This window comes from Balaenoptera physalus (assembly GCF_965194825.1).
Source record: "Balaenoptera physalus genome assembly, chromosome: 2".
Classification (NCBI taxonomy): domain Eukaryota; kingdom Metazoa; phylum Chordata; class Mammalia; order Artiodactyla; family Balaenopteridae; genus Balaenoptera; species Balaenoptera physalus.
Window position 1 is genome coordinate 100979274 of NC_138883.1, and position 27880 is coordinate 101007153.

Below are 27880 nucleotides of genomic sequence, written 5' to 3' on the forward strand. Positions count from 1 at the left end.
TAAACTGTAGGCTACTGCGCTGCTTAATGTTTCCTAGGACATCTCCTACCCAAAGCCAAGACTGTTACGCCTATTTGTCTTGATAAAAGTCAAGCATTTAAAAAACAGTTATTTTTCTCTTTAAAAACTAGCTTTATTTAAAAGAATCTGAAGCATAACACTAATAGGAAACAAACTTACAATACATATTGTTCAAGAAAGCCTGCCATACATAATTTCTACTAATAGTAGGTCTACATACTGATAAATAACATTCTTTATACAATGCACAAATGACATTTAGCATGATCCCTGAAAAGAATGGCCAACAATAACATGGACTGTTTGATAGAACCTCTACCCGTCTTACTACTTACCTACAGAATAAAAAACTAAAATGTGGAGATAAGTTACTCATCCAATTTTAAATTCTAGCACGGTGTTTAAGGAAGAAAGAAAAAGGATAAGAAGGAAGAAATTATAAGAGTTAAGTATCTTAAAAAGAAAAATGAGAATTGGCTTACCATTATTTATAGTAATTATTAAAAAGTATTCAGAATTGAGAATTATTTGGTTTAATATTTGGAAGCCCTTAGACAGTTAAACTATCCATTATCTACTATATCCAATCAGTTACCAAGCCAATTTTATTTCCCTGAAAACTGTAACCTGTACATTAACCACATAAAGAAAATAAACAATTTGGGGGTAACCTAGTCATTTCATACTTTATTCAGATTTTTCCACAAAGCAATTCATGAATCATTTAATACGAATACTTCTTTCAATTTCTATGATTCAAATAGAAACAGACCCAGTTCTAAAAGATTGTATATGAAAATACCAGAAAAAATATCCCTAACATGTAAAACTAAATTTTTAATACAAAAAAAGAAACCCATGAAAACATTGGGCATTCAAATAAAGTATAATGGGATTATGACACAGTATCGTATCTGGCATTTTTTAAAATTTAAGAACTGAATCAGATTTATTGCTATGTCAATTCTATCAACAGCCAACAATCAAATGTACAAAATATACCACAACAACCATGCCAAAAATGATGCTGTATAGAAAGATCATTAGCATAACATTGGTAGACATTAATCTTGTAATATACATCACTGATAGAGTAAAACCTTGTTAATTCAGGTTAAATTGATGTCTAAAAATTTGAATATTTTAAAAGATATGCAGTTTAAGCACTCACATTCTTTTTTTTTTTTCTGTTAAGCATGTAATTTCAAATATACAAATTTCCAAGTATCTATTACGCTTCTTTTGGGTACTTAAGGTTTAATGACAAAAGAATGCTTTTAAACTAGTATTCTGAAATAAATGCCTCTAAAAAGCTTAAAATTTTCCCAAGATTAAACATTTTTCTTTAAAATTTTGATTATGACTTTTATTAACAAATCTTTTCATCAGATAATACAAAGTAAACATTCAAGTCTTGTATCAGTGGTTATAAATTGTAATTAGAGGAGTTTTATGGTATTTTAATAGTTTATTAATAAATGAAGATTAATATGACTACTTATTTTGGTTATGGTGGAGTGAATGATATCTTTTTTGGTTGGAAGACATCAGAATAAGTTCAAAGTCTAATATATAATTTTAATGGTATGGGCTAAAAAAATCGAATATGCACTATCAATTAAGATAATTCCTTAGTAAATTATAACTGTAAGAGGAAGATCAAATTTTTAAGAAGTATTTATTGTATTATGAGTGCTATGAATTGCCAACACCAAATTTTACCCCTCTCTCCCATTTCAAAGACATCAGGCCATCTACTAATCCATAAATATTGATGTCTCACATACTTCATAGAGTAGCTTAAACATACCAGCATATGAAATAATTAGTATTACATAGTAATTTCCTTTGCCATAGGAATAAATGTTGGACAAAGTCTGGAAACATTTTATTTTCCAATTTGAATTACAGTAATTTTGCCACAGATCACAGCACTAGTGCATGTGTTACTTTAAACATGCTCTAAGAACAAAACAAAAATTTACTGCAAAAATACATGTCACCAATGTGGAACACACTCAGATTTGTATAAAAGTACTGAACTAATATCCCAAAAAGAGGTATATGTAAGCAGTACATAAGGAAGAAATAGTTTTAATATGAAACAGTCATTTAAGTCACATACATCATGATAAGAAGCAGGACTTTCTTTTATAAAAGATATTTTAACTAACAAGCAACATCATCTACATCACCTACAGAACAAGAAAAGTACAGGTATTTAGAATAAGTTTTAATATAATTACAAGTAATGTGTTTCAACAAAATATGACAAAGACGAAGCTTATCCATTGGGTTTCATTAAAAGTCTTCAATGAAAACTTTCTTCCCTTTATTTGCCCTAGACCACTTGTCTTGGGAGATACTAATCCCATCCCCAGTCCCTTTACTCCAGGGATGCCTCTAAGCTCCCATCACTGTACCAAGAGTTGGAAAATTACAGATATAACTTCTATACTGCTTTATCGGATAAATGGAATAGAGAAAAGGGGGAAGTTGCTAAAATTTGGAAATGAGAAGAAAATCTCTGAGTTCAGAAGTAGAGGAAAAGAAATTGTGAAAAGTCTCCACAATCTAAAGGAGATTGGGAAGTACTCTCAAGAACCTATCAGTCAATTTGATAAAAATACTGCTTTCCACGGTGCCTAAATGTGGTCATATTGTCTGAAATCAAAGATATTAAAGATTCATTCTGAATAAAGTCTTTAAAAAAAGAGATATTTAATCTCACTTCATTATCTTTGTTAAAATCTTGCTGCAAAAGACTGTCCCCTTAAAATCTAGCCAACCACAGCCAACAAAGAAATGAGAATTCTGATTAGAGGAAAGATACGAAATTTTGAAGTACAGAGCATCCAGGAAGGCAAAAGGCAAGTTGGTTTATACAGCATTCCACTTGAGAGTTTAGGACGGGAAGAGGGCAACTGGGAAACACACCAAACAACTCAACCTTCCTGAACCAAATCAGGAAAAAGGAAAGACCTCTGCTACTTTCTCCTTCCTACATTGATTGATTCCCTAAAGAGGACTGAGCACTCAGTATGATACAATACTGTTGTTAACTACATGATGGTGTAAATAAGCCTTTATGAGCTTCCCTAAGGATCTAATCATCTTATACAGAGTTCTAAACCACTATTTACAAATGAACTTTGGGAATCTGGATGCTTTTAATTAAACTTTTTTTTTAATTAAAAAAATCTTAAATAGCACAAATGTTCATGCATATGAAACCTTTATACACTGCAAAAAAGAAATCCAAAAACTCTCGAGCTCCCTTTAAAAATCATTGCTTATATATATATTTTACTATTACATACAATTACTATAGTATGTTGGACAATAAGTACTAGCACTCAGTTTGTTCAAGACAAACAAATGTAAAAGAATATTAGAAGAAAACTCCTGATATTTTATCTGGATGATTAAAGTCAGCAGATTTCAGGGTAACTTATTATTGAAGTTTTTTTCCTACCACTAGGCAGAGTTGGGAGTCTAAACACACACACACACACACACACACACAAATTGGTTTTCTTTATATTGTGTTCATCTATGAAGAATAAGCACTAGTACAAGAAAATCTTCAGTTTTATGTACATAATCTTCTAGTCTGGATAACAAGAATCATAATAGCAGTATGCTACAGTATTTCACACGAAAGGAAAACATGGATCACAAATCTAATTCCAAGCACTCTATCTGAAGAATAATTTATTTTTCTCTAGCAAGCTAAGCTGTTCCTACATTAGGGAGTCCAGTAGCATCTAGAAGCAAGTGGATCGGGAATTCTCTAGTGAAATGAACAAAGCAAGTTCTGAGAAAGGAACTGACACTTCAAAACTTTCTAGTAACCTAGCCTTGGTGAGAGAGCCTAGCTGCTGACAGCCAGGTTGAACTTTGGCAAAACTTGAGAATGTAGGAGAAACCCCAAGTTTTCCTGCTCAATTGCATGTATGTGTGTCTTTGTGTATATGCGTGCATGTGAGATGAGGCCTTTCAGTGATGGAAAAGGATTACACCAAAAAAGGTGCGACGCTACTGGAAGATTATGCCACCTCTGTGCATTTGTTTCCCTCATTGAATACTTTTTAAATGTTTAGGGCAGCTCGTCACTTGTCTTAAGAAAGCCATATCGATTTGTACCATAGCCTTCTTTGAGTCACGTTAGGCAAAATAGTATCTGGCCATTCTTACAGTTCATCACTTTCCCTACCAAAAAGCCTCTAGATAACTTCTGACAGTGTAATGTAGAGACAAATGTGGAACTAGTAAGAAAATTAATTCAAATACATGAAAACATTCATCAGCTATGATTGTAGTTTGCCTGCGATTCACTGTTAGAATCAACCACGGGTTTTTCTTCTGTAAATTTAAGAGATTCGTATTTAAGTAAGGTGCTCTTAAGACCTAAATATAAGAATAAAAATTCACTTGTTTGTTAAGTTTTTAAAAACAACTACTTGGAAATGGAAAATAAAAGAATCACATTATAAATCAAGTATTTTTAGACTAACTTGGGAGAGGTTATTTCATTTTCACAAAACAAGTAATCAGTGTAAGCAATAGAGGGCTTTAGAAACTGCATAATCAGTTTTAGCAATGAGCACAACTTGAGTACTACCGTGTAAAGTGTTAACTCCTGAAGACATTGGAAGGTTCTACTCAGTACCTACCTAACTGTATTCAGTCATTAAAAAAAAAAAAAACCATGATCTGATGCTAGAACTAGGCATATAGCATACAGTGCATCATATCTTAAAAATCTGCACTCACTAGGATTTCAAAAACAACATAATTAGGTCCTTAAACATTTAGAAAATTATGTATCTTTAACAAAAACTACAATGTAAGCAAAATGTGATCTTCGAGATGCTACTGAACATACCAAATGTCAAGATTCAGCCCAAACTACTGCATTTTAACCTGCTCCAACTGGTAAAGTTTTCACACAAAGGAGTACCTAGTATTAGAGTTTATATCATTTCATTTCCTAAAACTATAAAGACATTTATATTACAACTATATTTAAAATATCTTGTACTCATCTCTAACTAGTCACAGGTAAATGGAGAAAACCTTATATTGCCTTGTACCATATGAAATTGCTGTTTCTGTAGGTCAAAATTAAAACGCTACTTAAAAAAATAAGTTTTATTCAATCAAAATACGCATCACAAGCATTAATAGTTTTCTTCTAATAGGACATTAAATATTTCATTTTTATAAAATTCGTCATTTGCTAGGCTGTATAAACTGTTCAAACCCTCCAATTACTGTTGTTCAATTGGAGAATATGAAGTTTCTTAGAAAAATCTCCAAAGGATGAAAACTACACCAGTTCACTGGATAAAGTTCTGGTGACTACACTGTAAACAACAGAATTGAATAATTCAATTAACTTTGCTTTAGTGGCTTGTGACATGTGACACCAGTGCTGTCATGTAAAAGTGTGGGTTCATGTTTATTAACCGAAGGACTATAATCAAAATTTTCATGCATAATTTAAATTTCTTGGCAATATTGCTGCTGCTGTCATTTCGCCAAGGTTTAAATTATCCCTTTTGCAGGTCACCACATAGTCTTCAGAACTTTTTTGGTCACAACGATGGTTTAAGTTTGGGAGATTTACCAACATCCAACCATTGTATAAATTATTATCAATTGTCATATAGAATCCTTTTTTTGGGTCACAGTTTATGATCCGCTCCAAAAACAGGCTTCTGTTGTTTCAAATCTTAATGAGTGCACCTCCAACTGTCTCCATTCTTGTTATCTCTCAAGAGAATACTCTCAGGTCCATTTTTATATTTTCCCCAGTCACAGCCGAAACTCCTGTCTGCTGAAGGGCCTCGAACTGTGAGTAAGCTCTCATCTTGGCTCTTAATTGATCTTTGTTTAAAATGGATTTTGAACTCCGCTGAGGCTCATTTTTAATTTTCAGATCCCCAGAACAAGATTTTTCAAACCACCACTCTTTTGCCAGCAGAGCCCTCTAAGGCCAAATTGATGTTTCTACCTATCTCATTTGCAATATGTCCCTGGTTTGAAATGATATTAAGAAAAGTATTCACAATTCTTCTGAGGATACTGTATTATTTATTTCTCTGGAAAACAATAACAAAACAACTCAATAATCAAATTGAAGAGTGAAGAGAATACTGTTATATTTCTAAATAGCACAACTAAAAACATCCTTTATGACAACTCTACTAATTGTAGTCAATTTTCAACTGATCTAATGTTAGCAATTTCATGTGGTACAATCCACAAGTTAATCAACAAATACTTATTGAACATCTACTATATGCTAACATCTGTCTCATATCTGTACAAACAGACATCCTGGAAAGACTGAGTTGATAATATGACGGTCACTAATTTCAAGGACCCTAATATGGGACGAATCTGGTGTCATACTCTATTATTTTTTAAAACACTCATTAAAATGTATGCTTTCTTCCATGTTTCAGCTACATATATTCTTTCTGAAAACATGTTAAATGGATCCTCAAATATTTTTTGAACTAAATATTTAATTTGATATTGCCAAAGTTCAGCACTGGAATACACATGACCCTTGAACAACACGGGGGCTAGGGGTGCCGACCCCCTAACAGTCCAAAATCTGAATACAACTTTACAGTCGGCCCCCCAAAACTGTGGTTCCACATCCTGGGATTTAATCAACCGTGGATCATGTAGTACTATAGCATGTGTTTATTGAAAATCAGTGGGCCCATGCAGTTCAAACCTGTGTTGTTCAAGGGTCAACTGATACATTTTTCAATGATTCTAACTTTTAAAAGTCAAAACTTGCCTACATTTGCTATATATTATCTTGAAGCTTCAAGAGGCTTTTATGTTCATGATTACAAACTAAAATTTATTTGTATATTACTTTCTAATGCACCCCCATATACATTATTCTTATTTAAGATAGCAAACAAAAACAATACAAAGTTTGCACTAGCAACAAAGTGGTGTATTAATAAAAACTAAAAGGTAAATAATTTTTTTGTGTGTGCAATTTAAAAAAATAATGAAAACATTAAAATCCTGTGTCACTGAACCTCTGTACTACACAGGGGGAAAAAACCACTGTAGTTAATGCCTGTGATTAAGCATCACTGCCCACTGCAGGGGGACCAAAAGTTTCTCTAGTGCGCATTAACTGGACATCTTTGTCAGCCATACAGGTATCACAGCCCCATACTGCTGATGCTTCTGCTGTTAGGAGGCCATAAGCTGTTTCAGTCATTCCAGTGCAGATCCGATGAAACCATTTCTGACAAGAGGCTTCACATAAGATGGCATCCTGATCATCATTCACTTCATTTGTACAAATTCCACAAGGATACACTGGGTCAGAAGAAGAATGCCCATGACGGCTTGGGTGGAGAGAGGATTTATTGCTTTTCTCAGTGGTGCATGTATCTGCGGCACCTCTAGGTTGTCGTGGCTTATTCTGTGTCCCGTTTGCATGGCTGTTGTTTGTAGCCTCAGTGCTACTCGAACGGCTATTCTCTTGATTTACGACATTGTTTCGATTCACATTTTTTAATTCAATATTACTCTGATTCACTGTGTCATCCATATTTAAGTGAGGTGGATGAGCAGAGGAATTCTGATTAGTGTTTTTGGTTGCTCCTTGACTAAAGTCTTGTTTTGGGGGTGGTGCTTTTGCTTGCCCAAAAGTGTTTGGGGGAGGAATAAAAGAATGGTTAGATTCTAATGGAGAACTAAAATTTGAATTATTTCCAGGGACAAAGTTAGATGCCAAGTCAGGGTTAGATATTTGGCTAGCATTCTGTGGAGGAATCTGATTGAAGTTTTCAGCAGGATTTTGTCTAAAATGTTGATTAGGCATGTTAACATTCTGACTTAGTGCATTATTATAAGATGGGTTTCCAAAACTCGAATTATCATGTGGCCCAAAATTAAAAGCATGAGGTCGATTAAAACCCATGCCCAGAGGATTCTGAGGAAATGGGTGTGGCTGATTCCTGAGTGAGTAAGGACCACAGTATGGGGAAGACATTCTTGGAGGAACGTGAGGTGGCATTCTGAATGTGCTGTAGCCTCCAAAGCCAGGATAACCAGGGCCAAGATATGGATTTGACGAAGGTAGTGGTTTATAGGAAATAGTATTATAGTTGTCATCAAATGGATTAGCAGCCACTAGATGGTCAGAGTTTGGATTTGGTGGTGGAGCATACTCAGACAATGGAGGAAAAGAAGGCCCCTGAAATGAGAATGTGAAATACTTGTGTTTGATCAAAGAAGTCATAAATGTTAACATTTATGAACCTAGTTTTAAATTTCTTTTGAAGTGTTACAAAAATTTAATTCTTCACCTGACCTTTCAATTCCAAATAATGTTCATATTTATATTTAATGATAAAACTGTGTAGGTTTCTTTCATTGAGGAAAGGAAATAAGGTGTACTTTTTTGAGCTCAAATCAATTGTTACAAATGCTAGAAGTATTCAGCCTTCAAAAGAAGCTTCATTACCATAATTTTCATTGAATATGCTTGCCTGTAACTCTAGAATCTTTCACTTAAAATTTTAACTAAAAATACCTTTATACCTCCAAATAGTCATAAAATTAAATAACAGTAAACAGGATCTAAATTTTTTTCCCTAGCTTAACTTCAGAGAGTTAGCTATTAAAGTATTCCCAAAGCACTAAGGCCTAGGCCTCAGACTGGAAAAATAAACTGCCAGTTTTAGTCACAACTGCAAGTTTAACAGTGTGGCCAAAATGGAAAAAGGTAATCTGTACACATTTCACACTTACTTGCAGTCTTTATAATAAAAACAGTACTTAAAATTTATAGAGGATAAAACCAAGAAAGTCTGTATTTATAACTGCTTATTACAACCAAAGGTTTCAGACAAAAGATGCTTCCACCATGATTGCTTCATGATATGTACATACTACTGATTTATTATAATAGTTGAACATTACTCCAAGTTAAACTGGTATCCATATATTTTTAAATCTTTTCATAAAACTGCAGGCATCTATTCCTTTTAAATCAGCTTTAAGAATAAGCATTTTAATTTATCTGCCTACACTTCCTTCTTGCAATATTCACTCTAGGCTTACAGTCCGATAATAGCCACTAGTTGCAAAGCAAAAAAAAACCCAAAAAAAACAAATCACTGCAGAATTCACTACTAGGTTCTGAATTAGGAGAGGAAACAAAACCCATGACGAAAGTTAAATTTACCTCATAGCCTGATCATATCAGTGAAGAAAAACTGTTATTAAAGAAAATGCCCATTTACCTGGGTATTTGTCTTGCGCTTTTTCTTATCTGGGCTTCCTAGTTGTACACCTGGTCCTCCTAACCCATCCAGTCCGCTATCACCACCTAAAAATAAATCAATCAGTCAATCCAGATAATATTTCTACTCGTAAGTGAAATCTGTATCTCTCATAGCAATATCTATTATAGCTACCTGTTAATGTTTTCTACTTTTATTAGATAAAAGCAATACTAAGCTCTTATTATCTTTGTTCTTCAAAAAAGTCTTCCCCATAATCTCAGCCAGAAGCAGTCATTCACCTCTACCCCATAGCATTTTTTTATCATTCTTTCAGTGAAAAAAGTAATTCTCCATCCCATCCTCAAACCTTCAGTCATCTGGTTTCCTATCCCTGAAGCAAACACTGTTGCTAGTTTCTGGTCTATCTTTCCAAAGATCATCTAGATAAATTCCAGTATAGCTCTGGGGAGTACACAAACAATGGCATGCTTAGTATGGAACGATGGTCTGTACCTTGCTTTCTTACTTGGAAATCATTCCATGTCATTACATATAGAACTGCTCCATTCTCTAATAACTGAGTAGTTCACAGTATGATTATACCATAATTCATTAAACTAGTCCCCCTCCCTATTGATGGATATTTTGATTGTTTTCAAACCTTTGCTGTTCTGCAATGAAAATCCACGTATCAATGTCTTTACACTCATGTAAAAGTCATTCCTAGGAATGGAATTATGGCATCCTAGGTATATGCCTCTTAATTCTGAAAAGTATTGTCAAAATACAACAATGTATGTGAGTATGATTTTCTCAATATGATCAAGCAAAAGCAAAAGCTTGACTGTGAATCTAAGAAGTTTAAAAAAACATGGGATTTTTCTTCCATTAAAAAAACACACTTTTTATTACAGAGAATTCTGAACATATACAAAAGCAGACAGAATAAAATTATGTACACACATATGTAGATACACATTTGTAGTAAACTATAATACATATTTGTAATAGATTAATAAATAAATCCAATGAGTTGACAGAGAATTATAGGAGACTTGCTCATACATGTGGATTCCGAGAAAGAGATATTTAAACTGAGACCTAAAACATGATAAGAAATCTCTCATATGAAGAGCAGAACGAAAAGCCTCTAGGCAGAGAGAATAAATAGAAAGGAGCTTGAATGTGTCATGTCTGAGACATTTAAAAGAGGCCAATGTGTTACGGAACTCTGGAGAGCACCTTTAGAAGAGGCTGAAGAGACAGGCAGGGACCAGATCATTTTAAAGTGTTATGAACTGAATGCTCGTGTCCCCGCACAATTCATATGTTGAAGCTCTGCCCCCTAATATGATAGTATTTGGAGGTGGGGGCTTTTGGAGGTAATTAGGGTTACATTAGGTCATGAGGGTAATGGGATTAGTGGCCTTATAAGAAGAGAAAGTGACCTCTCTCTCTCTCTCCACACCCCCTTCCTCCCTTCCAGCCTCCCTCCTCCCACATGCAAACAGTGGGAAAGGCCATATGAGGACAAAGCAAGGAGATGGGCATCTATCTACAAGCCAGGAAGACAGCCCTCACCAGGAACTGACAAACTGGCTGGCACCTTGATCTTGGACTTCCTAGCGCCAGACTGTGAGAAAATAAATTTCTGTTGTTTAAGCCACCCAGTCTATGGCATTTTGTCATGGCAGCACAAGCCAACTGAGACATAGAGCCTTATAGTTTATGGTAAGGAATTTGGATTTTATTTTAAGAACAGTGGATGCTCATTTAAGGATTTTGGGCAGGCAAGTAACACGATTTATGTTTATAAAAGATTACATTAGCAATTGTACTGGGAATAAATTGGTGATGGGAATGTGGTAGAAGCAGGGAGACCAGTAATGATATCTTTATAATAATAGTTCAGGAAAAGAAATAGTACTTGGCAATAAAGAGAAATCAGTGTGCTGGCGATAGTTCCACACATAACAAAAATGCAAAGCAGATGTCTGTAAGAGCTACTTAGAAGAAGTTTAAATATTGTGGAGGTAAAAAACTATGACAACAATAACAAAATTTTAGTAAGGATTCTGGACGTTAAATTAATATCTAAACATCAAAAGCTTTCATATTACAAACTATAACCAGTTAAAAGATAAAGTAGAAGATAAGCTTCCATTAACAGGAACAAAAGTAAACTAAAATAGCTGGCAATAAATTTAAGAAATGCACAAGATCAGTATGAATACAAACTTTTTAAAAGCCCTATTGAGGGACAAAGAGGAAGACTTCTAATAAGTGGAAAGGTACTCCCTGTTCTGGCTAGCCATCTAGAACAAAATAACACTGTTTTTATTTAGCTCACATATTATCCCAGATAGCCTGGTGGTGCCCTCCTCAGGGACATCAGCACCAGGTGTCTGAGTCCCAGGCCCACAGGGCCCATCCTCTAACCCCATAGGCATTCATACCAGCCTAAGCAGCACCCCCTTCTCAGAAACCTGAGTTTAAACTCCACAGGGACCCTCTTGTGAGTTTATATATTTTAATAATTCCAACCTCTTTCCTATGTCCTTCAGCCTTAAGAATGGTAGCTGCTTCCCACAGTTGTTACCTCTGTAAAAACTTTAGTATTCTATTTTGCCAGTTTAATATCTGTTAACTATACTTTATATCAAATTCTTTCCATTAAAAATAACTAGTCTGGTTTCTGTCTCCTGACTAGACCCTGACTGATACATATTTCAAACACCTCCCAGGCTGAAAATAGTATTACTCCTACGTTAACATCATTCCAGAGATTTAGCTTACTATCTACCTACCTACTTTTCCTCCTGTGTATAAATTTGTGATAGTAATACCTTTACAAAAATGGGCTATTATTTTTTAAATAAAAGCATTGGGCTTCCCTGGTGGCGCAGTGGTTGAGAATCTGCCTGCTAATGCAGGGGACATGGGTTCGAGCCCTGGTCTGGGAAGATCCCACATGCCGCGGAGCAACTAGGCCCGTGAGCCACAACTACTGAGCCTGCGCGTCTGGAGCCTGTGGTCCGCAACAAGAGAGGCCGCAATAGTGAGAGGCCCGCGCACCGCAATGAAGAGTGGCCCCCGCTTGCCACAACTAGAGAAAGCCCTCGCACAGAAACGAAGACCCAACGCAGCCAAAAATAAAAAAAATTAATTTAAAAAAAAAAAGCATTAAATTTTAACTTTATTAGAATTTAATAAATGAAAAAGAAATAAATTAAACTGAAGAATATGCTAAATGTTTCTTCACCAAAAGACAAATTTTTGAAAATAATTCTCTAAGGCTAAGAAAAGACATCAAGAAAAACATTAAGTTGGAGAAATTATGGTATTTCTTTTTTCAGTCTTTAGATGTTGTCAAGTGACTTCCTGCTTTGAAAGTTGAGGATAGTATAGTATCACATCTTATTCTACTTTTTTTCTCCCTAAATTTAGCAGGGTATTTTCTATCTCTAGATTCTTCATTTCAGGTAAATTTTCTTTTCTCATACCTTTGAATACTTTTTTCCGCTCTATTTGTTGAGTGCTCTATTTCAGGGGTACTAATTATCATTATGCTGGGGAGATTTTTTAGCTCCATACCTATTAGCTCACCTGACTAGTCTTTTTCATCTGCACTTAATTTGATTATCTGAAGTTTTTATGTAACTTAATTGTTAACTATCTTTATTCTGTTTCTAATTTGTAATATATTTGTTCTCTATATATGTTGTTTCAGTCAATTTATTTCCTTAGGTCTGCAATTTACCCTTCTTCTGTGTTTTAATATTATCTTGTCTTTGAGCTCTTATTTTATTTAAGTTCTACAACTTGAAGTACATGTGAGTTATTTCCTTCTGTCCTGTAGGTTATGGGTTCTTCATCTTCTGCATGCTCTTTCTCTTTTTATTCTTTGTGTGTCAGTTCACTAGTTTGCTATAGTATGTTTACATAATTATCGTGTTTTTATTTTTATCTTGTAACTTTGCCCAGACCTTTTAAGCTCTGATTTAATGTGCGTAACTTTGACTCCCTTTTATTCTTATCTAAGATTGTTTGCCTGGCTTAGATGGTTTGCATCTATTGAGATAATCATATGATGTTTTTCCTTTACATTATTTTTATAAATTTATTTATTTATTTATTTATTTATTTATTTTTGGTTGCGTTGGGTCTTCTCTAGTTGCGGCGAGCGGGGGCTACTCTGTTGTGGTGCGTGGGCTTCTCATTGTGGTGGCTTCTCTCGTGGAGCACCGGCTCTAGGCGCATGGGCTTCAGTAGTTGTGGCACATGGGCTCAGTAGTTGTGGCCCGTGGGCCCTAGAGCACACGGGCTTCAGTAACTGTGGCACTTGGGCCTAGTTGCTCCGCAGTGTGTGGGATCTTCCTGGACTAGGGCTCGAACCTGTATCCCTTGCATTGGCAGGTGGATTCCTAACTGCTGTGCCACCAGGGAAGTCCCCTTTACATTATTTTAATGTTGAACCCAGCCTGACATTCCTATGTTAGTAAACACAACTTACTAATTTTTATATGAATGTTATATTTATGTGACTGGATATGCTAATATTCTCTTTATAATGCTTGCCTATGTTAGTAAGATTAACCTGTTGTGTTTCCTTGAAACATCCAGGCTCTTAATTCTAAGATTGTGTTAAATGCACATCTACCTAGTCAGGGGGTGCAGTAACCCATTCACATGGGAGGATTCCCTTGAGTCCTCTGATTCAATTTGTATCCCTGAAGGCTTCTTTTCTGCCAGAGAGTCCTTTAAAAACAACAACAAAAACTTCTCCTGTTTCACTCATTTTTTTTTTCTTACTCAAAGGAGTGAGAAGACAAGACTACTCATTTAATTTGCTTTTCTCCAGACTTGGGGTTATTAGTAATTCTCAAAATTTTGTAAATCACCAGCAGCTTCCAAGGGGCAGGGATTGTTTTAGAAGCCTAAAACAGTGATCCAGATTTCACCCTGTTGCAGATTTATGTTACCGGGCTATGCCACTTCCCTTGTTTGCTGCTATCGCTGACATTTTTGCTGTTTTTTAAAACTGTTTTGGTTCATTTCACTTGAAATTTAGAAGAGAATCTGTACGGTAGCTTTGTTCTACTATCTTAGAAGTTTATATCTATATCTATGTTCTTTCACTTACTCTTCATAACAAACCTATGAGGAAAATCATCCCCATTTTAAAAAAAGAAAGAAAAAGAAATGGAATTGTAAAGGTACAGATCATACCCCTGGTAAAAAAGCAGCTCTGAAATCTAAAACTAGTATTTGTTTTCTTTTGCTTTTAGGTGTACAGTTCAGTGGGTTTTGAGCATATTCACCAGGCTGTGTAAACATCACCACTATTTAATTCCAGAACATTATCATCACCCCAAAAAGAAACCCCATACCTGTTAGCCATATAATATGTGGCTTTGAGTTTGGCTTCTTTCACTTAGCACAACATTTTTGACATTCAACCACGTAATTTTATGTATTAGTATTTCATTCTTTTTTATGGCTGAACGATATTCCACATTATGTTTATCCAGTCGTTAGCTGGTGAACATTTGGGTTGTTTCTATTTTGGAGGGACTATGAATAATGCATTTATGCACACGTTTTTAAATGAATGTATGTTTTCAATTCTCTTGGGTATACACCTAGGAGTGGAATTGCTGGGTCACATGGTATCTCTATGTTTAACATTTTGAGGAACTGCTCAACGGTTTTCCACAGTGGCTGCACCATTTTATGTTCCCACCTCTAAAGTCTGACAGTTCTAATTTCTTCACATTCTCCCCAAGATTTATAGTTTGTTTTTTTTAATATAGTGACTCTAGTGAGTATGAAGTGGTATCTCCTTGTGCTTTTAATTTGCATTTCCAAAATTACTAATGATGTTGAGCATCTTTACGTGTATTTATTGACCATTTCTTTATCTTCTATGAAGAAATGCCTATTCAAGTTCTCTGCCTATTTTTTAGAGTGTTTGTCTTTTCTGTTAAGTTTTAAGAATTCTTTATGTATATATTAAGGATACTAGAATCATCAGATGTAAAACCCATAGTTTTTAATTTTGATGAAGTTCGAATTATTTATTTTTGTTTTGTTGCTTGGATAAAACTAGGTTTATCTGCTTCTAATATAGTAGTTTGCCTCCCTAAGATCTTATACATATACTGTCTTCCTCAGTGGCCCACAAAAGGCAAAAATGGAAACTTCTGGTTCAAACTAAAGGAACTCCTATCTTAATATAATCAATAAAAAACACTGAATCACTATGTTGCACACCTGAAACTAATATAATATTGTAAATAAACTAAACTTCAATTTTTAAAAAAAAACCGTAAACAGTGAAAAATATAAACATTCATTAAATTAAAATATAGTTGTGACAATTAAAAAAATTTTTTTAATAAAAAATGATAAAGGGACTCCTATCTTTTAATTTTAATTTGACATGGTAATCCCATTTGAACAGATGGTAAGTAAAGAACTAAGAGAGAGATCCAGTGCACTCCTCAAGGTCATTCATTCAAAATCATATGGTTCAGGAATGGCTAAACTACTTAACCAATGTATAACTTTCAGTAGCCTATATACACTGAACTAATGAGTTCATATTAACAATTTGTATGCAGTTTTCCATAACAGTATATACTAACATACTGAACAGAGAAATGTGTTGTTCTTGAATCTGAATACCTAGAAATTCTGTGGAAAAGAATTAGTAATGGGCTTGAGGTCAAATAATAAAGTGGCTATATAAATAAACAAAAGGTCCAAACATCAGAGTCCTGTCTTTCCTAACATTTGTTATGGGTATTTCATTATAACAAAAGTATCAATAGAAAAAGGTAATTCTTAAAAAATAAAAAGTTATTAACAAATTAGTCTCTAATCCAGAATACATAAATTACCATTCACAGCATTATTAAGACTACTGAATAATTGTAATTTTACTATTAAAATGCTGTAATTTAAAGATGGACAAAATGTACTCTTAATGATTAGTATCTACCATCTCTGTTCATTTTCTAAAACTCTAATGATAATTTCTGTATTTACTATAAGGCAAAACTCTGACATTTGTAATCATTTAAATAAATTCATTATTTTCAAGTAATCTGTAAGCAAAACCACCTAAAATTCTTTTTTGAAAATTGAGTTTTATAGTATTAGTTTTTTATTTAAGAGTCTAATATCTCGGGGCTCCCCTGGTGGCGCAGTGGTTGAGAGTCTGCCTGCTAATGCAGGGGACACGGGTTCGAGCCCTGGTCTGGGAAGATCCCATATGCCGCGGAGCAACTAGGCCCGTGAGCCACAACTGCTGAGCCTGCGCGTCTGGAGCCTGTGCTCCGTAACAAAAGAGGCCACGATAGTGAGAGGCCCGCACACCACGATGAAGAGTGGCCCCCGCTTGCCACAACTAGAGAAAGCCCACGCACAGAAACGAAGACCCAACACAGCCAAAAATAAAAATAAATAAATAAATAAAAATTAAAAAAAAAAAGGGTCTAATATTTCCCTCCATAAAACAATCTTCAAGTTCCCACTGGTCTCAGTTGCCCCACTTACAGTTCATCTAAAAAGTTAACTATGTAACATTTCCAATGGCTCTGACTCTTGGCCTTACCTAGGTCCCTCCCATTGGTATATGTAATACTGGTGGTTCTGTCATCTCCATGATGTTAATAAGTAATGTTAGATCAGATTCATGGTCATCGGGGCTAATCAGAATATAAGCTACCAAGAATTTCTGTAATTATTACTCTTTAAAAACGAAGTGCAAGGGGAGGGGAAAGTAGTGGTCATAAAGCCAGTTATTTAGGTTACCTTCATAACTTTTGGTACCAAAGCGTCTCTCTATCTGCTCTACATATCTGCTGTGGCTAACTCTGCAAGGTAAACCATGAACATTCAGCCAGAAGTTGAGAGTTGTGGGGCACAGAACCAAGAAAAGGGGAACTTCCAAATCTTGTTGTAACAGTGGGTACTCTGATCCTTCTGTTAATAATTGAATTTCTTCAACTCATCTCTTCACTCCTACCTTCCCAGAGCCCTCCAAATGCACAAGGCGGAAGTGAAGTGGGAAAGGGTGATATCAACAATAGAAAAAGAAACCTCTCTCATCTTAAGTTAAGGAATTTTCTCTATATATTATCACTTTTCATTATGCCAATCAATCTCAATTAAGCACAAAAATAGTTTTACCTCTCCTTTCACCCTTTAACCTTTATTTAGAGCTGGAAGCTTAAGTTGTTTCTCTACTTGTGGTCTTAGAGGAGAGTCCAACCTACTAAATGATACAATTTTTTCCCCATCTAAAGATGCTATAAATCAATGATTTTTTGATATGAAATCCGTTTGTAAGTATAAAATCATTCTTTTATTTGTAAGTACTTTTTATTTTGTAAAGAGTGGATTATTTACTTTAGGCCTTTTATGCATTTTTTTTTTTTAGGTCTAGTTACAACTTCTTTATTCTTCCTATTAAAGACTCAATCTATTTTGGCCCCATGTCCTTAAAAGGGAGTGAAGGCATTATTCTGTACACTGGATAGCAGAGTGCCTTTAATATATTTTAAATTTTCCTTTATTAAACTCACTTTATTCATAATAATGGTTTGGTTTGTGACAGTGACTTCTCTCATAAGTAATGTGACTACATTATTTTAAAATATTTTATAATCAACATTTTCCTTTAAAGAGACTTGCTTCCTCATTATTCCAAATAAGTGTTTATTTTAATATGTGTATGTGGTATAAGGATGTATTCTAGGCTGATTAAATGACTCAAACCAGGTTTGTTTTCCCCCAAAATTCGTATGTTGAAATCCTAATCCTCATTACGATGGTATTAGGAGATGGGGCCTTTGATAGGTGATTAGGTCATGCGGGCTCTGCCCTTATAAAACAGATCTGGGAGATTTAGTGCCCTTATATAACAGACCTGGGAGAGTTCCCTAGCCCCTTCCGCATGTTAGGACAGAGTGAGAAAGATTGTTGTCTATGAACCACGAAGTGGGTCTTCATCAGACACCGAATCTGCTGGCACCTTGATCTTGGACTTTCTAGCCTCCAGAACTGTAAGAAATAAAATGTTTGTTGTTTACAAGCAACCCAGTCTATGGTATTGTTACAGCAGCCCAAACGGACTAAGACAGTGCCTAACACATTGCCTGGCACACAATGGGTACTCAATTATTAGTTCTCATTTTGCTTTCCTTTAGACTAAACTATACCACTAGTGCACTTCATTTCAGCTTCTATAGTATTTAACATCCTATCAAAATATCTAATAGCCAGCAGTGTCAGCACAATCAGTGGACACTCAAGTATCAGTTTTTCACAACAGCACAGAAGTCTGGGATATAATGTCAGTTTACTCTACCATTTACTATGGATGTGAACATCTTAGCTAACAGCTTTATCTTCACCTGAAACACACACTTCTGTAATACTGGTCTCTACCATGGAATGGAAATATTGTGAATTAATATGTGAATATAGTATTGTATGAATTCCATTAAGCATTTGGCAAAATGGCCTTATATGATTGACATGAAAAAGACATTATTTCCTTTTAGAATGCAAGGCAGAAAGTGTCTGCTATGTGATGCCCCAAACCTAGATCAATCTGGGCATGTAATAAATATTAAATTCAGAAAGCCCTCAACATCAGTGATTTAAAGTTTCATATATTTGTGGTTCTTGTGCCAGTTGTTCTCCCCAAACTAATGATCTTTGCATTACTGAGGTACATGAGGTTTAAGGCTGCTCACAAAGGTAAAGCATAGAAGGGTGGGTGGATGGCATCCAAGTGTGAAGCTGACTCTACACAATAATATCAATACCTCTAATAATGGGCGGTCTCAGTGGAGCTGAAGCTTTGAGGATGAGTATCTTACCAAAGTCGGGAAAAAAGAGGGCATGCCTAGCAGAAGGAACAGAATGTGCAAAGAAAAACTGAAAGACATGAGAGATCATGACAACATCTAGAGAGGAAATGTGACTATTTCAGAACTGGAGCATGGGAGACAAGGGTAAGCATTTCATGGAATATGAAGGATGGAGGACTAAGTGGTAGGCCTGGGCCAAATAAAAATATAAGAAGGTTGGATTGGGTTAATATAAGAAGGTTGGATTTTTATCCTAAATGCAATGGGGAACCAATGAAGAATTTTACAAAAAAGAGTAACATGACTAAATTGTGTTTGGGGAGCACTATAGCAATGGAACATACTGGCTAAGATTTGGGGCCGTAGAATTTAAGTTCTAGCTTCACCACTTACTAGCTGGGTAAACTTGAATATGTTACTTAACCACATATTACTTAACCTCTCTGAATATCAATTCCTCAATTGTAAACCTAGAATGATGATATCAGCTAGCTTACAGGGTTATTAAGAGGATTAAGCAAGATGATCCATTTAAATTACTTAGCAAACTGCTTGGTAAGTACTCAATAGATGGTAGTTACTTACCACCAGCAGTAAGTAACAATGTGGAAAATGGGTTAAGAAAGACAAAACGGGAGGCCACTGAAACCAGTGATAGGGTTATTATAATAATCAAAGAGATAAGCAAAATCTGAACTAAAGAAGTGGTTGTGGAAAGATTGAGGAGATGATGGGTTCAAAACATACTAAGGAGACAGATAATCTAGGACTCTGGGACAGTGTTGAGTTGCAGTGGGGCATGGGTTTGGGTCACTAGATGAATGATCTTCATCAAGTTAGGGAATATGGGAGAAAGAGCATGCTGGAGGTCTCAGAGATAGACACCTTTCATTCTACTTGTTAACAACAAAATCCATTTATCTCCCCCTCATAAATTTACTCTTCCTGTTATATATCTGACACCATTCTCTTACAGTTTTCTCCTCTACCTCTCTGGCTACTGCTTTGCATTCTGTTTTTCAGGGTCCTCTCCACCCCCCCCCCTTTTTTTTTAAATTTATTTTTATTTTATTTTATTTTATTTTTATTTATGGCTGTGTTGGATCTTCGTTTCTGTGCGAGGGCTTTCTCTAGTTGCGGCAAGCGGGGGCCACTCTTCATCGCGGTGCGCGGGCCTCTCACTATCGCGGCCTCTCTTGTTGCGGAGCACAGGCTCTAGAGCTCAGGCTCAGTAGTTGTGGCTCACGGGCCCAGCTGCTCCGCGGCATGTGGGATCCTCCCAGACCAGGGCTCAAACCCGTGTCCCCTGCATTGGCAGGCGGATTCTCAACCACTGAGCCACCAGGGAAGCCCCTCTCTTTCCCCTTTTATCTCCTAAACGTTAGTGTTCCTAAAGTTGTGTTTCTCAATGTTTTTCTCTTCTCACGCCTCACTCGCTTGTGTGAGCTCATCTACTCCCAAGGCATCAATTAGTATTCACATGTTTACTGATAACTTCCAGATCTCTATTTCTGGCTCAGACCACCCGCCTCAGTCCAAACCACGTATATCTGTTGCATACACTGCAACATCCCAGGGGGATAGTCATTCAATGTGTTGAAAACCAAACTCGCTTCCCTGACACTCTGCCTAGCCCTTACATATGCCAATTAAAAAACAAAACAAAACAACAAAAACCCCCAATTCTCTCCTTCAGACTTTCTCTCGTCAGCTCTTTCCGTCAATTCTGTGACTGTAAATTATGCTTTCTCTTCAATCTTAATCCAAATCTTCCACACACTTCTCTGATCAAGATGGTCTATATTTTTTAGTACAGTCTACTTTTAGCACTTCTGTGACATTTTTGTGTTACTATGCCATTCTAAAATACATGCTTACCTCTCCAATGTCATTTCTAACTCTGGTTAAAAGCGTTTCATCTGAGGGTGCACAGTCTTTTAAAAGCAGATAGCTACTTAATCACTTTTGCCTCATGACTAGTGAAATTTCTACTTTTACTAAAGAACTATCATTTGTTCATAGTCTAGATGGAGTTATCTTGATACTATACAGTGTTCACCATAGTCTTGATATGAGTCATTAAGTCTGCTCTCTTAACTTCTTCAGGCAAAATCAGTAATAAATCAGACATAACTGCATTTGAAACAATAAATGTGGCATTTATGTAAAAAAAAACAAGCATTTCATCTGAAATGAATGCTTCAACTTCCTTCTTCATCTCTAAATTTGTTTTTCTTCCTTCATTTTCTCTTTTTTTCCCCAAGACTAACTCTTCATTTGCATCCTTGTTGCTATTCCTTCTCTCATATGCAGAAACCTGATTTACGAGAATAGGAGTCTTGTCTGTCTAATGCCCAGCTTCCACAACAGCGAATGCCTAGCACATGGTAGATATTAAAAAACATGTATTGAATGCTTTATTAATGAATTATCCTCTTTCTGTTGCTTTTTCAGTTTCTCCCCTCTCCTTCTAAATCAGGTTCTTTTGTTTGTCTACTAATATGTCTGTCATTTTTCAAGGGAGAAAAAATAATAAAGAGAACCCATACAAACTTCCTCTTGACTCTCTTTCCAAGTTATTGGCTATGTCTTTCCTTCTATCACCAAGCTTCTTTTAAATCATATCTTCACCACTTTGAAATGTAGTTTTCTCCCAAAAGTGCCTTCTCAAAATCACCACTAACTTCCTAGACCTTTTTCTCATCCCTCGTCCTCCTTGCTGCTCTTTCTACATCATTTAAAACAAAGGAACATCCACCGCTTCTTAGAACTCTCCTCCAGGAGGCCTTCCTTGACTCCCTTAAAGATAGGTTATATGTTCCTTTATTTCCTGTAGATTATCACAGCATTTATCATGCTGTTTGTAACTGATTACTTATTTGTCAGTATCCCAGACTACACTAAAAGTTCTTGAAGACAGGTATTATGTCTTCTTAATCAATGTATTCCCACTGTCTGGCACTATAACTGCCCAACAAATATTTGTTGAATAAACGAATGAATAGCGTCATCAGATCAACATCTAAGAGTTCTAAAAATACTGGATAATGGGAGTGTTGGTTAAAATAAGGAAAAAGGGCAAGTAAACGTGGTGGGAGGGGCTATGGACAATCCAAAAGCAGCATAAAGATACGAATCAGTTCCTTCTTGTATTCACTCATTCGTTCATTTGGTACTTACTGTGAGCAAGGCAATTAGGAAAGAAACAGAAAGATAATCAAGATATTGCACCTATCCTCATGGATCTGTCTTACAATCCAGGGCTGAGGGTTTGGGGGGTGGTAACAACTGGTAGGAAATAGGAGTAAGATACTTTGGCACTAAATAGCAATTCTGAATCTAATATTAAAATATCAGGACAGGGACTTCCCTGGTGGCACAGTGGTAAGACTCCAGGCTCCCAATGCAGGGGGCCGGGTTCAATCCCTGGTCAGGGAACTAGATCCCACATGCATGCCGCAACTAAGAGTTCGCATGCCACAGCTGAGGAGCTGGCGAGCGGAATCTTAGGAGCCTGCCTGCCGCAACTAAGACCCGGCGCAACCAAATAAATAAATATTTAAAAAAATAAAATTAAAATAAATAAATAAACTATCAGGACAAGTTTGGAAAACCACCAATCAGCTTCCTCTGGTCCACTTACCTTCACTATCTAGGTCTACCAGCAGCAGTTCTCAAACTTTAGTGTACATAAGGAACACCGGGGGAGCTTGTTAAAGATGCAGAGAAATCTCTCAGAAATTCTGATTCTGTGGGTCCAGGAAGCTACATTTTGAATAAGCATCCTAAGGGATTACGATGCTTTTGGTCTACAAAGTCCTTAGTCATTCACATTGTCATAATTTTGCCATATCTGAGTTATGTCTATAATATTATTTTCTAGTAATTCCTTTAAATTTAAAAAAATATATAGGTCTTTCCTATATAGACAGATATATGCAGATATATCTATTTATCTATATCTTAGTCTTATCCTAAGCAAAAGGTTTGATAACTTATATTTTTGATAATACACATGAAATAAATACATAACCATTAAAAAGTCTGATTATATATATATCATTGGATAAGAAACAGTTGAGAAGCACTGTTCAAGAGATTATGCTCTGCAAACACCACATTCTACATGCAGTCTGATGATATAAATTATAACTAGAAGCTCCAGGGCAGTGAAGTTCAGCAGAATTGTGCTTCGGAAGAGCTCATGTAGATAATCTGGTACCTTTTACGGATTATAAAATAATTTTAAAATGTTTTAAAAATTAATGTTCTAATTAGTACAAAATGACATCATAAAAACCCCTCTTCATATTGGTTTTTTATTTTAAAAAGTGCTGTGTCTTTTATTCTGGTACTTGACTCTCAGAATATTCTTGAGCTGACACCTAAGTCAACTTCCAACAACTAGGGCATCAAACTTAAAACCAGCAGTTGTAATAAAACAAAGATAGATCTGTAGTCTTGACACACAATAAAATACCCATCAATTTTATTTAAAATTACATTTGATTAAGACTGATAATTGAGTTCAAAGGTATAAACTTAATAAAGCTTTCTTTTCCTTCAACCCCAAAGTAATTTATAATAGTAGGCAAAATAACATGGCAAACATATCAAAGAAATAACTATCTTAGAAAGGTCTATTCCTTAAAGGCTTTGGCAATTCATAACCACAAAGAGAAAAGAAAGTTGAAATAGAAAACCTTCACCAAATGAAAGATTGTGCTATTAAGCCTGTAAAAACAATATTCTGCTCTAAATTATGTTTTTGCTTAAATGGCTAAGAAAATCAATCTCTAACTAAATACTCAAGTGATGTTATTTGGATATCACATTGTCACTGTGTCACAAGCCAGTTCTATAGGTTTACTCTCTAGTCACAGGGAACAAAAACATAGATGAATGACTGTGTTCCTTGATCTCTACATCACTTAAGTCAATTGGAAATTTACCTTACTACTTACTGATTGATAAAGCACTTTATCCTGTTTGGATGAAAGGATTATTTCAATAACTTCCTAACTAGCCTCCCTGCTTTAGCCCTTGTTCTCTACAGTCTATTCTCTGCAGAACAGCCAGCTAAAAACATAAGGCAAGGAGCTTCCCTGGTGGCGCAGTGGTTGAGAATCTGCCTGCCAATGAAGGGGACACGAGTTCGAGCCCTGGTCTGGGAAGATCCCACATACCGCGGAGCAACTGGGCCCGTGAGCCACAACTACTGAGCCTGCGCGTCTGGAGCCTGTGCTCCGCAATAAGAGAGGTCGCGATAGTGAGAGGCCCGCGCACCGCGATGAAGAGTGGCCCCCACTTGCCGCAACTAGAGAAAGCCCTCGCACAGAAACGAAGACCCAACCATAAATAAATAAATAAATAATTTTAAAAAAACAAAACAAAACATAAGGCAGATCACTCACTCTTCTGCACAAACCCATCCAGTCCCTACCTCAGAGTAAAAGCCCAAATCTTTTAAATGGCTCACAAGGCCAATACACATTCACCCCATACTTCAGCTCAGCTCACACTACTCTCCCTTTGCTCACTCACAATAGCTTCTTTGCAGTTGCTTGAACATACTAGGCAAATTCCAGACCCAGGGCCTTTGCACTTGCTGTTCCTTTTGCCAACACTGTTATTCCCACACATATCCATATGGCTCTGCTCTGTCACTTCCTTTGGGTCTTTGCTCAAACACCATCTTCCAGGTGAGCCCTCTTATACATAATCGCTACCTCTCCACCCCCATACATATTTTCTAACCACTCTCCCTGCTTTGATTTTCTCCATACCACCTACCATTTGACATTCTATACCTTTTATGTGCTCATCATTTGTTTACCCTCCAAGAGTGTGCATTCCTCCTGGGTGCAGATGGTCTTTTTGCTTTGTTCACCGCAGTATCCCAGTGCCAAAAACAGTGCCGGGCACACAGTAGATGTTCAATAAATATTTGCTTAATGAACAAACAGTATTACTTCAACTTTGGGACTTTCGGCCTGAACCCTATTGAAAGCTGGAAATAAGAGCGGGAGGATACTCCCCAAATTTCCAGACGGCACTTGGTGTCTGTGAACTTACATGCGTTATCTTTTGTCTGGCACATCGTTCCCTCTGATATTTCTTAGATAGTAAGGCAGCAGGAAAATGCCTAACTAGTGTGCAAGGAAGAAGCAAGCCAACCGTGTATAAAACTGATTTGGGGCGATTATGATTCTTATCCATAAGCCAATAGAGAAAAGCCTTTTGAATGAATATAGTTCCTCCTCTTAAGCCTAAGGAAAATAAAGCTGTATGTTTGTTGCCTTTTGGAGAATGGGAAGGGGGGCTGGGAGAGACACGGAGGCCCGGCACACCTTCTGCAAGAGCGTCAACTCTAGTGCGGTCCAACTTACTTTTTTTTGAGGCGGGGGTGGAGGGCATCGTTCGTGGCCTCTGCCAGGGGGTGTTTCTTTCTCACCCTCCGGGCTGCCTATTGTGCTGTGTCTGGCCAACGAGGTAAGGTGGGCGAAGAGCGGGGTATGAAGGGATGCTGAGTGCCGCTTCAACTGCCTCCTAACACAAAGTCGGGGCGGCCAGGGCTCGGCGCAGGGGACGCGGGGGCCGCGCGCCTCCGACCGCAGCCCGGTCCCCGGGGCGCAGGCGGGACGCAGGCTGCGCGGAGTTAGGCCCGGACAGAGCCCCGTGGCCTCCCGGCGGGCGGGCACGCGGCCCCCGCGCGCCCCGCTCACCCCGCTCCCCTCAACCCGGCGCCCTTCTCGGTTACCTCGAACTCTCTTCAGCGAAATGGGATCCTTCTCCTGTTCTGCTGACATTACAGACCGCAAAGCATGACTCCCCCCCAGGCCGCGGGAATTCGGTCTCTTTGATGCTGCGGCGGCGGCTCCTCCTCCTCCTCGCGGGGCCGCTGCGGCTGCGAGGCGAGCCTCCGAGGCGAGGCGCGGCCGAGGGCGGTGGGGACGCGGGCCGACTTTGCAAAGTTTGGGAGGAGGACGAGGCCTCGGGGCGGCCGGGCAGCGTGCTGGGGCCGGCCGGGCTCAGCGGCGGCGGCGGGAGAGCGGGCGGGAGAGCGGCCTGGGGGCGGCCCCCCGCCCGGGGCCGGCGTGTGCGGAGGACTAGTGCGCCGCCGCCGCCGCCACCTCCTCCCACTCCTTCTTCGCCGCCGCCGCCGCCGCCTCAGGAGCCGCTGACAGGGGAGGCGGGAGGCGGGAGGCGGGAGGCGGGCGGCCCGGCCCTGGCGGCGCACTCACAGCGCCCTCTGAGGATGAGGTCTGCGCTCTCGCCGCTCCCGAGTCGCAGACACAAAAGCCCCCAGCTTAGAGCCGCCTGCAAAACCCGCTCTGGGGCGGGCGAGGGACGTGGCGCGGCCCCGCGGCTTCCCCGCCCCGAGCTCCCCAGCCCCGCGCGGGGACGGACTTCGGGGGGCGGGGGCCGCTGCCTCGTCGCGCGGCGCCTCCTGCCGCCGCCCCCGCCTCGCGCTCCGCCTCGGCCCAGCCCCCACGGCCCGCGCGCGCCTCTCGCTCGCCGCGGGGCTAGCGGGCCCGCGGCCCCGGGAGCCGGGGCGGGCAGCGCGCGCTGAGGGACCGCCCCGCCCAGCCCCGCGCCGACAGGCGCCCGGCGCTCCCTCGCCGCCACCGAGCCAGAGGACGCTCAGCTCGGCGGCCGACGCGCCCCGGCCCGGCTTCTGCGAGGAAACTGCATCTCCGAACTTCTTCGGAGGCCTCAGCAGGCATCTTGGCCTCGCGGCCAGGGATCTGAAAGAGGAGTGTACGAGCCGAGCAAACTTTGTACGCGGGAGCTGGAGAGTTCTCGGCGGGCAGGTGGAGACCCAGATTCCCCGACTATGTGTCAGTGATCTGGACACCTGTTTGTGGAATGCCCCAACTGCAAGTTTTAACGACCCGATTCTTCAAAAAAGAGCGATGCGTAATTAATACAAGAAAGGGGGATGGGTGGAAGCGATGAGGCGCCGGGACCTGATGTAGACGTTAAATTTTAGGAGAAGGATCTCCCCGCCCCCATGTGATTGTAGATTGTATTTGGTTACTGATTCCACATCCATCGTTTAGGCTGTGTGACCTGAGGCAACTTAGGTAACCTCTCTGAGTCTCAGATTTCAGATCTTGAAAAGGCAGTGGTGCTACATCCCTGAGGTCTCTTCTAGCTCTGACATTCTTTGGCTTACTTTCACGAAACTATTCTCCCTGTTTGTTGGGTTTCCAGTTCTCCTACTAAAGAGAATCTGTAGGTGCAGACTCTAATCTTCAATCAGGTGAGACCGATTATTTTGATCCAGAATCACTGAGAAGCGCTCATTAATCATATGAGGGCTTAGAACTAACAACAAATAGGAGTCTCTTCCTTTCGGAGACAAGACCCATAGAACTCATTCACTTGCACGTATAATGTCAGAACAGATGTAAACATGAAGCCAGTGTTACAGCCTTAAGGGCTACGTGACAGACAAGCACCACAGCAGAGGAATCAGCTTTAAATGACAGGATATGGTGTGGCCATGAGACAAATGTTATCCTTTCTCATTTAATAAGTTTGGGGGGAAATTCCTAATTTGAAGATTCAGACTAGGAGAGGTTAGGGAATTTTTTACAGAAGGCACGTATAAGGAGAGCCCCCCCGCCCCCCTCCCCGTCCCACAACTAGAATGTAAGCTCCATGTGGGCAGGAATTTTATCCAGTCCACAA

General features: G+C 38.3%; 2 protein-coding genes and 1 long non-coding RNA gene across 5 annotated transcripts in view; 1 reads left to right on the forward strand and 2 right to left on the reverse strand.

The window, feature by feature from the left end:
- Positions 1–25643, reverse strand: part of DNAAF4 (dynein axonemal assembly factor 4) — a 118128-nt gene extending 92485 nt beyond the window's left edge. Inside the window, exon 1 of one of the 2 annotated variants that reach the window (XM_082446905.1) lies at positions 25573–25639. The gene's annotated coding sequence lies outside the window, so the exon portion shown is untranslated. Of the gene's footprint in view, positions 1–25572 lie in introns of both variants that reach the window. The other variant, XM_082446904.1, reaches the window with a different exon arrangement.
- LOC309654371 overlaps positions 1–27880 on the forward strand; it is a 350754-nt gene that overhangs the window by 245340 nt on the left and 77534 nt on the right. The window lies entirely within an intron of this gene.
- On the reverse strand, positions 689–26650 carry PYGO1 (pygopus family PHD finger 1). 2 transcript variants are annotated; one of them, XM_082447489.1, is made up of 3 exons: positions 25944–26650; positions 9318–9403; positions 689–8266 (listed from the first exon to the last, which is right to left on the reverse strand). In XM_082447489.1, exons 1-3 carry the CDS (start codon positions 25990–25992, stop codon positions 7142–7144), a joined length of 1260 nt encoding a protein of 419 aa, XP_082303615.1. In that variant the 5' UTR covers positions 25993–26650; the 3' UTR covers positions 689–7141. The 2 variants fall into 2 exon arrangements, with proteins under 2 accessions (XP_082303615.1, XP_082303616.1); XM_082447490.1 differs by lacking the exon at positions 25944–26650 and adding an exon at positions 25573–25660.

What these genes read in the sequence shown, in the direction of transcription:
- PYGO1 (XM_082447489.1), bottom strand. Translation starts at nt 25,992, where the DNA reads ATGTCAGCAGAACAGGAGAAGGATCCCATTTCGCTGAAGAGAGTTCGA. An exon ending in TTCGCTGAAGAGAGTTCGAG is followed by an intron (nt 9,404 to 25,943) that starts GTAACCGAGAAG and finishes ATTTATTTTTAG; the next exon opens with GTGGTGATAGCGGACTGGAT. An exon ending in AGCGCAAGACAAATACCCAG is followed by an intron (nt 8,267 to 9,317) that starts GTAAATGGGCAT and finishes TTCTCATTTCAG; the next exon opens with GGGCCTTCTTTTCCTCCATT.